At 39.4% G+C, this 14,660-nt stretch overlaps 2 protein-coding genes across 2 annotated transcripts; both read left to right on the plus strand.

Moving 5' to 3' along the window:
* Positions 1-995: 995 nt before the first annotated feature.
* On the plus strand, positions 996-3,378 carry LOC103323042 (epoxide hydrolase 3-like). Its single transcript, XM_016792265.2, has 3 exons — positions 996-1,612; positions 2,594-2,835; positions 2,973-3,378. The coding sequence occupies exons 1-3, from the start codon at positions 1,133-1,135 to the stop codon at positions 3,220-3,222; spliced, it is 972 nt and encodes a 323-aa protein (XP_016647751.1). The 5' UTR covers positions 996-1,132; the 3' UTR covers positions 3,223-3,378.
* Positions 3,379-10,989: 7,611 nt separating this feature from the next.
* Positions 10,990-14,607, plus strand: LOC107880351 (protein NRT1/ PTR FAMILY 5.12-like). The gene is made up of 4 exons (XM_089046681.1): positions 10,990-11,141; positions 12,235-12,416; positions 12,550-12,770; positions 12,925-14,607. Exons 2-4 carry the CDS (start codon positions 12,251-12,253, stop codon positions 14,455-14,457), a joined length of 1,920 nt encoding a protein of 639 aa, XP_088902807.1. The 5' UTR covers positions 10,990-11,141; positions 12,235-12,250; the 3' UTR covers positions 14,458-14,607.
* Positions 14,608-14,660: the final 53 nt, after the last annotated feature.

Consider the following 14,660-nt stretch of genomic DNA (forward strand, 5'->3'; position numbering starts at 1 on the left):
TTTTGTAATGTTTCCTATCATTAATGAATGGAGTTTCCCTTGACTGAAAAAAAGAATACAAATTTATATACTAGGAGAAGTAGGTAGATAGCAGCTGGTCTTGAGCTCCTAATCCTAGAGATTGCAGCAGCAGCCTCACAGCCGCCTATGGTCAAGCCAACCTCATTAATGCTACTAAAAGTCCAATGGCAAACAACTTCCTCAATTTTACCCTCTTCAATTCCATTTCGGATTTGTACTGGTATTTCATTTTCAACATCTTTGGTGGATTTTTGCGGAATTTTCAACTAAATTATTTTTATTTGCTTTTATTTGGCATACTTGGAAACTTCCTAAATCGATCTATATTTGATTTAAAAGTAATGATTTTTCATTTCTTTTGCTTTTGAGGTGACACAAAAGGAACGGATTCCATGCTTTTACGAAGATAAAGCATGTTGAATAATTTGCAATTCTCTCTTGGCGTGGTGCAAAACACCATAGTCAAACCAAAACCATTAGAACAGGTTGGTTTGGTTTTCATACTAAAACAGTGTAATAACTTGATGAATTTGTTTGGTTCAATTATATTAATTTGAGGTCTATCCAATTCAAAAAATGAAAAATATCAACATATCATTTTTATTTGTGCACTACTGCTTTTTATAGGGAAAAATTTGTAAGAAGATTCTTTAATAAGTATTTTATGTTAATGATTAATTACATACTTTTAATTTCGACAATTAAATTACATTTATTAAATATGTTATTGGTATCTTAAATGCAATTCAACAACCAAAATTAAAAATATGTAACCAATTCTTAACTTATTCGAGAATCTCCCGAAACTAGAAAACCCGTAATTGCCTACCCAAAAATGGTTTTAGAAAAAAGAATTTCTGTTTTTACTTTGTTGGTTTCTAGTGGACACGTGATTAACGATAGTCTACGTCGTTCACCTTTCTTTCTGGCAAGTTGTCACCTTCAAATTCCTCGCTTTCTTTCTCAGCAAACAAACACCCCTTTTGTGCCACTCTATAATTCTCTATCAATATATAAATACCACACAATACAACCAAACACTAAGCAATTACTGATAAGTTCCTCCCATACAGAGAAAAACAGAGAGAAACAGAGATAAACAGATAATTTCATGGTGGAGATGGATGGTATAGAGCACAGAACAGTCCAAGTCAATGGCATAAACATGCACATAGCCGAGAAAGGCCAGGGCCCACTCATCCTCTTCCTCCACGGCTTCCCCGAGCTCTGGTACTCCTGGCGCCACCAGATCACAGCCCTCGCCTCCCTCGGCTACAGAGCCGTCGCGCCGGACCTCCGAGGCTTCGGCGATACGGACGCGCCCGATTCGCCCACGAGCTACACGTGTCTCCACGTGATCGGAGACCTCGTCGCCCTCCTCGACGCCATAGCCCCCGACCAGGACAAGGTGTTCGTGGTGGGCCACGACTGGGGTGCGTTGATTGCTTGGTACCTCTGCTTGTTCCGGCCGGATCGGGTCAAAGCCTTGGTCAACATGAGCGTGGTTTTCCCGCCTAGAAACCCTCGGAGGAAGACACTTGAATCTCTAAAAGCTGTTTATGGGGATGACTATTACATCTGCAGATTTCAGGTTCAATCTCATCCATCCCCTGCAAGTCAAGTTTGTATTTTTTTTTTTTCTTTTTCTGGGTTCAATTGAAATGCGGAAATTCAATAAATTCTGAGGATGTTGGAGGTATCCTGGATGCTTTTTATGATTTAATACTTATGATGAAATTATAGGACTTAGATTTAGCAACAAGGGCTTTGTGTATGTGGCCAAAAAGAAAAAGAGAAAAGAAGAAGAAGGGATTTGTGTGGCAACTTTAACTTGAGACAGAATGCATCTTTGCGTTAATATTTTATCTTTTGTTTAAGGATTGATTCTTTTGCTTATTATTATTTAATCTCTAAGTCAAAGAGTTTAACATTTTGTATTGCTGGACTCACTATTCCAAGTGATTAGTTTAAAGGGGATAATCTTGATTAGTTGAAATCGACCATGTATCTAATGAATCTGAATCTCACTGCCTTGTGGCCCTTCTCTTAAGTCTTGTTTTAAAGAGGGTAGCAATCATTGTTGTAAATTATAGTTTCGGCTTGTGTGGACACCTTTTGATTGTGTCATTCCTGATGTAAGCCACTCCCACCAACTCCTTCTCACCAAGAAAATGAAGAAAATTTTACTTCATTTAGTTTTTTAGTTAATGTAAAATTTTCTTTTGAAGGTTGAAATTTCATGGAAATGTTCTCATGTTAGGTTGAAAATTGAAATACACCACTCGTTGAGTGATTCCCAACGAGGGGTATTTCGAGGTGTTTGTATTGTAGGAAAATCTTGTTGCTAATTGAGTGGGATATTTGACTCATTGAGTATTTCCCAACGAGTGGTATTTTGAGGTTCTTGTATTACGTATGTGAATGTACTGTAGAAAAATCGTGTTGCTAGACTTGTGAATAAGGAACATTGATCAAATTAGTGTGAAGTGTGTAAATGTTCTGAAGCAACATATTTATTGCATAAATTTAACTTCTGGCTTATGAAATGATAGACAAATTACTCTCGTTACAGGAGCCAGGAGTGATAGAAGCTGAGTTTGCCAAGATTGGTACTGCAAGAGTTATGAAGGAATTTCTAACATATCGCAATCCTGGTCCACTTTTCCTGCCTAAAGACATAATGTTTGGACATCCCCCAGATGCTCCAATCGTCTTGCCAAGTTGGTTGTCTGAGGATGAAGTCAACTACTATGCCAGCAAATTTGAGAAGACAGGATTCACTGGGGGAATAAACTACTACAGAAACTTGAACCTGTATGTAATTTCCTTTAAACTTAGTTTACTTGAATTTCATATGCGCAAACTAATTTTCGGAAGAAAGAGTTTTTCTTCTTTGATCTCCAATATCTAATGGTAATTATTGTTTTGTATTATTTCCCCTTTCATTGCAGAAATTGGGAACTCATTGCTGCATGGACTGGGGCTCAAGTGAAAGTTCCAGTTAAGTTTATTGTGGGGGACCAGGACCTAACTTATAATTCTGTGGGCACCAAGGACTTCATACACAAAGGTGGGTTCAAGAAATGTGTGCCTCTTCTGGAAGAGGTAGTTGTAATGGAAGGAGTTGCCCATTTTATCAACCAAGAAAGGCCTGATGAAATCAACAAACACATTCATGACTTCATCGCAAAATTTCACTAATTGGCTGTCTATATATGTCTGTATTTTGTATGCTGCTGCTGCTGTTTCAAACTTTCTATTATGCATTTCTCGATCGCGTGACTTTTAAGTGCTTTTGTGTGACTTTGAAGTGTTGTGTTTTTTGAGATTGTAATTTATACATCTGATGTTCTTCTAGCCTACAACTCTATAAAGTTTAAACAATAACTTATTCATGCACTTCCACTACTTTCCACTTTAGGGGATCTGAACAATCTACTCCACTTCCCCAATTCTGTAGAGAACTAGAGAGTTTAGAGAAGAATAAGTAGAACAGGAGAATAGCCCATATGATGGGTATTCTGATTCTATTTGATCTGTTTATATGCAAGGAATATGTACAGTAGGAAAGTAACAACGGTAATACATAAAATAGGTAATTCAATATTACAGGCGTTGAGTGGGAGAATTACAATCACTCTTGATTTGCTACAGGTTGTCGTGGTTTCTGGGTAATGTCTTGCAAAGTGATTGGCTGATTGGTAGGATGCTCTTCATGCCCCCTCAAGTGAAAGGGAACAAAAGGTTGAGTTTGGTAGCAAGGACAGTAAACCGTTCTCGAGACAAACTTTTGGTAGTATCTGCTTGAATATGGTACAAGTCGCCAGAACTACTGCCAGTGAGTAGTATCCTCCCCGTCATATTGTCCTTTACATAAAAACCATTAGCGTGCATCACAAAATAGCAATTATTATCCTTAGAAAAACGTTGTATAGATATAGATTATTTTGTATAGCAGGAACACATAGAACATTAGTGAGTTTCAAAGGACCGTTATGACATATGGAGAGATGAGTGCCATGCCTTGTGAGGAGAGGGAAGACATCCTCTTTAGCAGCTATTCTTCCTGTATTAACAAATCATAAAATTCATCAAAGGTCATAGAGGGTTGAAGATGAAGGGAGGTAGTAAATTCTTTATATTCATGGCCCAGGCCATTGAGTATATAATCAACAAGCTCTCCATCAGACATTGAGGTGCCAACCGCAGTGAGAGAATCAAAGAGAGAGTTGGCATGGATCAAGTACTCAGCCACTGACTTTTCTGGATCCTTTTTGAGAGCCCATATTTGATCCCGCAGGGTACGAAATACGAATGTGAGTTTTGGACAAGGGTGAGAGTCGTTTTTCAAGTAGCGTCCATGCCTCATATGCCGTGGAGCATGGAATCAAGAGGGTCTTAATAGAAGGTGAAGCTGTGGCCTTGATCCAGCTTAAGACTAGTTTGTCTTTTGAATAGGCTAGATTGAGAGAAGCATCAGGAAGTTTCTTTTGAGGATGGGTTTCTGTCTTAATCACATCTTCAAGATCATGTAGTTCTAGTACATCTTCAAACTGAGATTTCCAGCCGAGAAAATTATTGCAATCCATAAATGTTGTAAACAAGTGAGAGATATTGAAAGAAGTTGGAATAGAAGATGGTGTGGTGGTCGTGATATTTTGAGAATTGTTATGAGAGATGTGAGAGAGTTGAGAGTCAGAAGAAGAGTTCACGGGAGAGGAAGAATTTGTCATTAGGATCGAAAGGGCTTGTTAGCCTTTGTGAGGCTCTGATACCATGTAGAGAAATAGATAGAGTTTAGAGAAGAATAAGAAGTAGAAAAGGAGAATAGCCCACAATGGGTATTCTGATTCTATTTGATCTCTTTATATGTTGTACAGTTGACTTTGAATACAAGGAATATGTACAGAAGGAAAGTAACAACGGTAATACATAAAATAGGTAGTTCCAGCCGTCGAGTGGAGAATTAAGCAATCACTCTTGATTTGCTACAGGTTGTCGTGGTTTATGGGTAATGTCTTGCAAAGTGATTGGCTGATTGGTAGGATGCTCTTCAAATTTCACTTTCACTTCCAGTTCCACTGGGGCTTTGCTGATCGTATTCTTCTGACTTTATCCTCCTTGGTATAAAAGTAAAGGGCAGCACAGAGGTAGTAGCAGATAGTAGCAATAGTTAAGAATGTCAAGGCTCTAAAATACTTATCCAGACGGCTCAAGTTAATTTTTTCTTCTAACCAGGTTCGTCTAAGCGCCAAAATACTAAGAGCAGTAATTAATTTTCCGATACCAATGATGAAATGGTTGGTGTGGGATCCGTAATACCTAGCCATTACTTTGTCATCAGCATCATCCACTCCATGAACGATCAAATCAGTTAATCCACCTCCCACAAGCCCTTCCATCAGTCCTAATAGGAAGAACTGTGGAAGTAACCAAAAGATAGTCATGGCAACAGGCTTTCCAGTGTGGTCTCCAACTCCCACCCTCCAAAGGTTCTTCATCCTCCGGATCTCAACCTGCCATGCAGCAAAACAAGACAGCATGCTGCAAGCCATTCCCACCCGATTCTGCACCCGCGTCGTAAAGTTACTGAATTGTTCGAGGACTTTGAAATTGTTGCAGTAGTTCAGGGTCCTGTGAAGTTGTCCACTGAGTTGTTCAAAGAAGAACGTGCTTCCAGCTGCCATTACCACACTGCACCCAAGGTAGGCTAACCACGTGGCTAGCATTTCTTGTACTAAAAAGGTTTTTTCTCCTTGATCAGTTTTTCAATTAGCGCCCAAAATTTACCTCCTCCTCCTGCTAGAATCTTGTCTAGACGAAGGCTTAAGATTCCTGAGGCTTGGCAAGGCTCCTTCCCTCTTTCTTCTCGTTTTACAATGTCGTTCTCTTGGTTCTCCGCTTCTTCTATGCTAGCCTCTCGTTCAAAAACTATAGATTCTTTATTATCGATGAAAGAGTAGGAGGAGAAGCCAAACAAAAATACTATATAAGAAACACCCATCGCAAATGTTGAAATCATGAAGGTCCGCACCCAAGTTGAGTGCTCCCAAACCCATTATTGAGGAGGGGAGTGCGGATAATCTTCAGTCGATGTAAAGGAGGTGAGGGAGGGTGTTCTGCTTTTGAAAGCAAAATCTGCAGTCTTCACAACTAATTAAATTAATTCCCTCTTCTCTTGCAAAACGAAATGCATATTAGCCAAAAATAATAGCAATGAAAACATATAATGCAAAGGAAGATGCACTCTGTGAGCGTGAATGTTTACTCTGAGAGAGAGAGAGAGAGAGAGAGAGAGAGAGATGAGGAGAAGGTGCACTCTGTGAGAAAAACTAATGCAAAGGAAGTTTGTTTAGGCAGTGTGGAAGAGGCAAGTGAGAGAGACATATATATATATATATATATATATATAGTAAGCCACCATTGTAATAGCAACCAAGAAGAGAAAGACTTCCTCTTTTTTTCTTTTGTTGTCTTTAATGAAAAGAGAAGAGAAGACTTTCTCTTCTTTTTCTTAATTTTTTAAAATTAAAAAGACGAAGACTTTTTCATTGAAAGTCTTTGAATAAAGAAATACCATACAAAGTAAAAATGATAACTCAAACTAAAGAATATTTGGTTTGAAAACGGCAATTAAAGTTTGAAACCTCAAACTAAAACAGATGGTCTCATGTTAAAAAGGTGCTTATTTCGCTTTTGAATATTTTAATTTTTGCATCTTGTGAATATATATATATATATATATATATATATATAGCTAGCCCGTCAATGAAAATATATTTTAAGGTGTTTGTTTGTACTCAATACATGAATGAATGTACTGTAGAAAAAGCGTGTTGCTTGATGCGTGCAGCGTAAACAAGGACCTTTGATTAAAGAGTAAATTGTGTCGTACATCCCCTTTTTTTTTTTTTGGGGGTCAAAAGGATACTTCCATAGAGAGCCCGAAACAGGCAAACAATACACAGAGGGAGCCAGCTAGGCTAACAAACAGCCAAAATAAAAATACAAACAGCCAAAAGAAAAACAGAAACCAACGGAAACGCAGCTGCTGCCCATAAAAAACATTAGGGAGGAGCAGGCAAGCCATCTCTCGAAAGGACAGAGACCAAGGAGGGTGGGGGAGTATTAACGCAATTGCAAAAGCACAACCTCCATTTGGCTAGCTTGGCGGCAGCATCAGCGGCTCCGTTAGCTTCACGACGAATCCAATTCCAGTCACACTGGATGAAGGACGCATCCAAGCGACGAAATTCCGCAAGGAAAGGATAGAATCTCCAGTTACCAGTTGCAGAACCATTCTTAAAACAAGGAAACAGCTCAGAGCGGTCAGTCTCCACTACCACATGCTGCACGTGAAGGGAAGAGGCGAAAGAGAGGCCCACGATCGCAGCACGTGCTTCACACTCAGCCGCAGACGGGAGATTACAGTGTTGTCCAGCGGCACCAACGAAGGAGCCGTTATGATCACGGATAACCACTCCAATACCACCCAAACCCGTTTTGGCCTCCCAAGCCCCATCAATATTGATTTTGACAAAAGGGAACCAGTGCGGTCTAGTAGGAGCATCCTGTATAATGGGGGGGCCATTAGAGGCCAAGGCCTTGACCCGCAAAAATTCCTCCAAATAGCTCATGGTTCGGGAAAGAACCAGAAGAGGAGAGGGCCGAAGATCATTGAAAACCGCCTTAAATCGAGCCTTCCAAATTTCCCAAGAGCAAAACATGAAAAGGGAAATTCCCCAATCCCTTTGATCACCATCAACAAAGGAGCTGCTCAGAAAACCAGAAAACCAAGAATCCGGTGTGGTTATTGAGGCCAAGTCCGGAGCGTACCCAAAAGGACAGCCAAACCAAACCGCCCTCGTCCAAGGGCATAGCAGTAGTATGTGGTCCACCGTCTCAGGGAACAAGCCACATAAGTGACACATAGGAGATTGGGTTAACTTCCTCCTAAAGAGATTAGCGGTCGTGGGAATGGAGTTCGATAACGCACGCCACATAAAGTTCCTAATTTTAGGAGTGGTGCAAGCCCTCCATACAGGGACGGACCCAGGAATATGAACTCGTAGGGTCATAGTGTAAAAATTCAAATTTTTTTTAAAGATTAAAATAACATTGAAAATGAAACAATAGTACATTCATTCATAATTCATGTTAAAAACAACATTACAAATTACAATTGGCCACGACAAGGTTTCATATTTTGAAAACGTAGCATTATAGCTTCATTTTCAATACAATCAAAAACATGCCAAACAAATAAGCAACTCAGTGTTTACCCCATTAAAACGAGCATCTAACTCCGTAAGTTGCTCATCAATGACATAAATAAAGAGCTTCACACGATAATGATGACGAAAACGGTTCACTGATCATGTAGGCGAAAACAGTACATCAATCAAAGCCCTAGAACTAAAGTAATGAACTTCATAAGATTTTGAAGAAATTTTCTACTTGTCCTTAACTCAAGAGCGAAGATTGGTTGAGCAAGTTATAAGTAAGCAACGGGATTATAACAAGAACATGAAAGTAGCTTAGCAGGAGGAGGTATTTGGTTGGTACTTGGTAGTGCATCTTAGGAGTCGTTATTGATCAATTATTTATTTCAAGTAGGTAGATTGCTACTTGGCTGGCAATGGTGGTGGTAATTTTCAACAGGTAGATCCCTTAGGCTTTGGTTTTCACTCCTTGTTAGGTCGTTTAAAGAAATTTTATGTAATCAAAGGGTCTGTTATCACTACAATCTGTTTTATTTATTTTTTCAAGGCACGGACCAAAACGACGTCGTTTTGGCCGTGTCTTTAAAAAATTGATCTTCTTGGCCCAAAACGACGCCGTTTGGTGCCACGATTAAAAAAATTACTGGTTCAAAACGACGCCGCTTTGGATCCAGTGATTTTGAAAGAAAAACAGATCCGCAGCTCCCTGTTCATCTTCTTCTTCCTCGATTTGCAGCTCCTCCTTCACCATTCATGGGGTCACACACAGGTTCAAAGGGACCTTCTACCTTACGTTCATGGAGTCCATAGGGTCGTTTGACCCTATTGACCCCACGTGGTCCGTCCCCCTCCATATAACTTTCCAAACGTCGGTATTCACTGCATGGGAGGCGAAGCTCGATCACTTGAGACAGGAGGGAGACATTGATGGCATGATAATAACCAGTTTTGACAGAGTAGTCCCCATTTTTTACTGCAGGCCACACCAAACGGTCACAAGTAGCAAGGGAGCCAATCAGGGACGGACCCACAGTGGGGTCAATGGGGTCAAACGACCCTATGGACTCCATGAAAGTGAAGGGTATTGATAGGTATTTATAGAAAGAAAAAAAAATCAGAATTTTTTAGTTTTTTTTTTCATAATTTTATTGCCAAAAATGTCGGCGTTGGATTGGATTCGAGAAGTAGATCGAGCCAGGGGCGTGACACGTGGCTTCCACCGTTGGAGGCAACATCGCATTGACGCGTCGGCGCACTCTGGTTTAAATTTTTTACCGTTGGCGCGCGATGACGCGTGGCGTCACAACACGCGGGCTCGACCTCGGCCGAATCGCCGGGCGGCACTTCGTGGGACCCACTCCCCCGGGCTTGAACTCACCGCTAGAACGACTTTTTTCCCCGCCCCTAGCCTTGGGCTCAGCTGATGGATGGAGCTGCTCTTACAAGTAAACGAATTTAAGAAGAGCAAGTTGTACAACCAAGTAGTTCAACAACCACAATGTGACGAAATTATTTTATTTGATTTTTCTAATAACTAGAGTTGCATTTTTCTAATGACAGCTAAGTTTGTACATCCTTTTGAACAACACTTAATAAAAGAGATTTTCTATTTAAACCCCACACTTTTCTTAGTTCACCTCATGTTCTAAGTTCACCCCAACTTTTAATTTAAATTTTCACAATTTCTAAGAAAACCCCACTATCTTCCCAACCTACCCTTAAATACACCACAAACTGAAAAAATAAGAATTAAAAGAGATTTTCTATTTAAACCCCACAATTTTCTTTGTTCCCAAACAAAAAAAACACAAACAAATGAAACCCTAACTCCGAAATTTAATATCTAACACTTGGGGTATTGTTGAGTTGAGAACTTGAGAGAGAGAGAGAGAGAGAGAGAGAGAGTTTGTAAACAGGAAGTTGGAAGGAGGTTTCTAAAACTTAATATGAAGAGTGGTGAAGTGTGTAGGGTGTGTGCACTTTGATTATTAAGTTCGATGACCTTTTTGTCTTTTTACACAATAATAAAACTTTAATGATTTAAGTATTTGGATGAACAAAGAGAAGTGCGGGGTTTAAATAGAAAATCAATAAAATGATCACTCAAGTTTGAAACCTCAAACAGATGGTCTCATGTTAAGGTGCTTATTTCGCTTTTGAATATTTTAATTTCTACATCTTTTAAGGTGGAAATATATTTTAAGTAATAATGTGTGAAAATGCGTACTCAGAGAGAGAGAGAGAGAGAGAGAGAGAGATGAACAACGGAAAGTTGGTTTCAGACAGTGTGGAGGTCTAGGGGAGAGAAACCATTTGAGATTGGAAAGGGAAGCCGCCTTTACAAATTGCATTAGCAACCAATAAGAACATGCTCTTTTTTGTTTCTTTGGAAGAAAATGACAAAGAAGAGGAATACTACTTCTCTAAAAGGAAAGGGAACAGAAGACAAATGGAGCCCAACTCCATATAAGCCACAGGTCAACTACAATGTCGGTAAAACTTGTTTGTCGTTCAGCCATTGCAAACGCTTTCCGAAACAAAAAAGGCGATGAACAGCAACAGTGGCTTTGTGTCATTTTTCTGGCGATGCAAATATAATAATATAACATACCATTGCAAACGCTTTCCGAAACAAAAAAGGCAAAGGGAGGGGAAACTCCCTGCATCTTCTCCTCCCCTTTTTGGTCGAAATCATGCTTCATTCAATGAACCCTCCAAAGCGCGGGCGGCCGGGAGAGCACCACTAGTATAAAATAAGGGAAAACAAAACTGAGGAGGCTCAATATATCCATACTCCCCTTCACCTTCACCCTCATCCTCTCTCTCCTTTTCTCTATATCCAGTCCATACTCTTCCAGACAATACACAGAAGTGGAGATAGTCGAGCAAATCTTGGAGGTAGGCATCTCTAGTTTTTCTCTTGGAAAATAAATATTAAATATATATTTGTACTTTAAGAATTAATATGCATGTTCGTTTGTGTTTTCGATGTTTATCTGAACCACATTGTGTATATTTCTTTAGTAATTTAGTCTGTAGCTTTGTCAGGAACAAGATATCTCTCATTGCTTAAGGTTTTTAGTTAAATTTCTCAACTTTGGGTCATCGCTTAAGGTTAGTGTACAGTTTGATTCCGAATTTTGGGTCAAAATGAATAATTATAATTTTATAAATCAATTATATATGTTATTTTACTATAAAAATGAAATATGAAAGATGAATGTGATTAAACTAGAAGTAGAGTTTCTGTCCAAAAAAAAAAGGGACTAGATGTAAATTGATCATATGTTTTAACAATAATTATTGTTTCTAGTAGTTAGGTTACAAAATATATGTATGTGAATTCAAATTTCAAATTGAGTAACTATTAGAAATACATATTGTCATATTTTTAGGGTTTTTATTTAAGAGGTCTCTAAGCTTTTTAAAGTCCTCATTTTAGTCATTAAACTTTCAAATCAATCAATGCAGTCCTTCATCTTTTGGTCTACGCATCAATTTGGTCTCTATCATCTCATTGCGACAACTTTCGTTAAATTTGGTCACGTTTCCAACTTTAAAGGAGTATTGTTATCAATATATAGCTAATTTAATTAGTCTTAAAATTCACGTTTTTGCTCGACAAGTTCTTTTTCCGTTTAAAGTTTCACATATTTGGTTACATCAAGGCAACCAGATAGACTTATTGAGCGAGAGCTTTGCTTTATGTTATGGCTAGATATGTTATGTTTTAACCAAGACTTTGCGCTAATGAGACAAGAGTGACCAAACTGATGTGTAAATTATAAGATCAAGGACAAAACCCTAATTTTTATTTCATGTTATACCATACACCGTGCATGCATGTACTTACTGGATCTGCATATTTTTCCTTTTGATTTATTTTGCTTGGCCAAAATTTGCAGTATTTTTAACCCACCAAATTATCCACGCAAGTATATTAATTAACCTACACATTCACTAGCATGCATTTTGGAAGCTGTGATTGCAGGTTTTGCCTGCCTGCCATGAGAGCATTTTTCAGAGCGGACTCAATAGTGAGGCTTCAAAGTATGATTCGCCTAGGGCTTATCTGGGGCCGTTGCAACATCCTTCCTTACCAATGCATTGATTCAGTGAGAAAGTGGCTTGGAAACCACTTCTACTTTTCCATGGCTACTACAACGATCCGAGGTGATTCATCACTACCTGTTGAATTCACTGAATTTTGAGTTTACCTGACGTTACTTCATTCGAGCAGGTTTCAGAATTGAAAACAACTGTTTCTGATTTCTTCAGTTGCTTTGTGCTGGCATAATATATATAGGTCTGGTATTCAGCCACAGCTACGTAAACAATGCGTTAGTGTCTATCTTAATGACGTACCTCACCGAGAATTGGCGTACTAGCAATTTTGCAATGGCTGCTCTAGTTACAAATGTCCAAGAAGGCGTATCAGACATCATGGTGATTGTTCTTGCTCGTATATCAGACACGCACATGACTCGTTTTAAAATGATTGCCTCCACAAATGCGGCTTATTTACTTGTAAGTCTTCTTGCATTAAAACTTAAAATTAAGCTTGTTTTACCATTACAATTCAATCTTGCATCCCCTGTCACTTAAGTTAATTTCCATGAGCGTACCTTTGCCCAAAAAAAAAACCCTATATATGTTAATTAGTTTGCATGCATATATGCAGGGACTGCTCCTATTGTGGATTTGTTCTAAGTTTATGAGCTCGCAAACTGAGGCTAACGTATACTATGGAGCAGCGGTACTGATAGGAATAGGAGAAGCTGGTCGATCGGCTACCTTGAAGGAATTTCTTGACGATCAATATTTCAGTGAACAGAAAGAAAGACCGTCCACAGATGAAAATTATTTAAAACGACTGGAAACTCGTAAAGAAGCTTTGTGGCGCCATCCCTGGTTTTTAGGTGGATTGCTAGCTGTTTTCCTTCCAACTCCGTCCTGGACAAGTACGTTCATGGTTTCAACAATTTTAGTGGGAGTCTCTTATTTGCTGTTCTTGCTTGGCTACTCCTGTTACTTCTTAAGTAGTAGAATTCACAAATCTACTTGGAAATCTCGTCTGTACTGTCTTAAAAAATTATCCCTTGTCTATCCAGTACAAGAACAAGAACAAGAACAAAACAAGAACAAAGGAGGAGAGATTTGCATAGTCACAAGAGTGACCTTCTCGTCCTCCTCGTGTCCACCAGAAGAAGCACAAAGAAAAAAGTTTTGGCCACTCATAGAACTGAAGGCGGGAAAGGGGTTTTTCATAGAAGTGATAGCTATGTGGTCGGCCTTCTTCGCATACAGTTTGGTGGAGGCAACAGGGAGCACCTTATTTTTTGAACAAATGAGTAGTTTGGATACAGATAGTGGCATTGGGTCAGTGATGGACGTGGCAGTATTTTTGACACTAGTTAGCGGCTTCTCAAGTTTCTTAGTCTCATCTATCTACAACTTACTGATTCCAAAGCAGTGGAGAAAGGCTACACTGGTGAGAATTGGCTGCGGATTGGCATGTTCTGTGCTATGTTGTGTTGCAGCTTGGCAGGTTGAGGGAAAGAGGTTGAAGTTAGTTAGCGGTAAGAGACGCGAACATGGCACGGCTAAGACGATTCCTATGAGCGCTGTGTGGTTAGTTCCACAGTTCGTCCTGTTGGGACTGATGAAGGGGCTAGCCCTAAATGGATTGACCGAGTTCCTTGCTGATCGAATTGCTAATAATGATAGGCTAAGGGCGAGGTACTATTATGCATCCCACATCTCTGACCTCATCCTTGGTGTTGGAAAATTAGTTACAGCTTCTAGCATTTTAGTGTTTAGGCGAAGTTGGTTCCATCCCAACATAAATGGGAGTCGCCTGGATCGTTTTCTCGAGCTATTAACTTACCTAAGTCTTGCTAACCTAATTTATTACATGTGTATCTCCGTATACTTTTATCGCAACGAGAAATCACAAAAATCTGCTAACAGAGGAAACAAAGAAAGTAGTCTGTTGGAACAAGTAGAGCAGGGGATTCATGCTGCTGAGAAGGAGGGTGACGTTGAGGAGGCCCCAGTCCCCGTAGGTGGTGCGGACTTGGAAAATGAACAAACCGCAGAGGAACAAGTAGAGCAGGAGATCGATGATGATGATGATGATGAGGTGTGGACTTCCGAAACCACCAAAGAGATCAAGAAGTGGAGTTACAGAAACAGCCATTGTTGCTGTTGGTGAGCATAGCTCTGACGTTTGTTTCTTTTGCAATTTCCCAGTAAAGCTTATTTGTTTTATGCGTTCAAGCCATGTAAATTCGCACTGTTGCTAAAACTAAAAATTATAGTTGGCGAAAATAGAGCCAATTGGGTCAGGTTTCCATCCTCACCAGTGGCGGATCTAGGAATTTTTTAGGGAATGGGCAATGTTAAAAGGCTAAAACA

This window comes from Prunus mume, linkage group LG2 (genome assembly GCF_029339155.1).
Source record: "Prunus mume cultivar Tortuosa linkage group LG2, ASM2933915v1, whole genome shotgun sequence".
NCBI lineage: Eukaryota > Viridiplantae > Streptophyta > Magnoliopsida > Rosales > Rosaceae > Prunus > Prunus mume.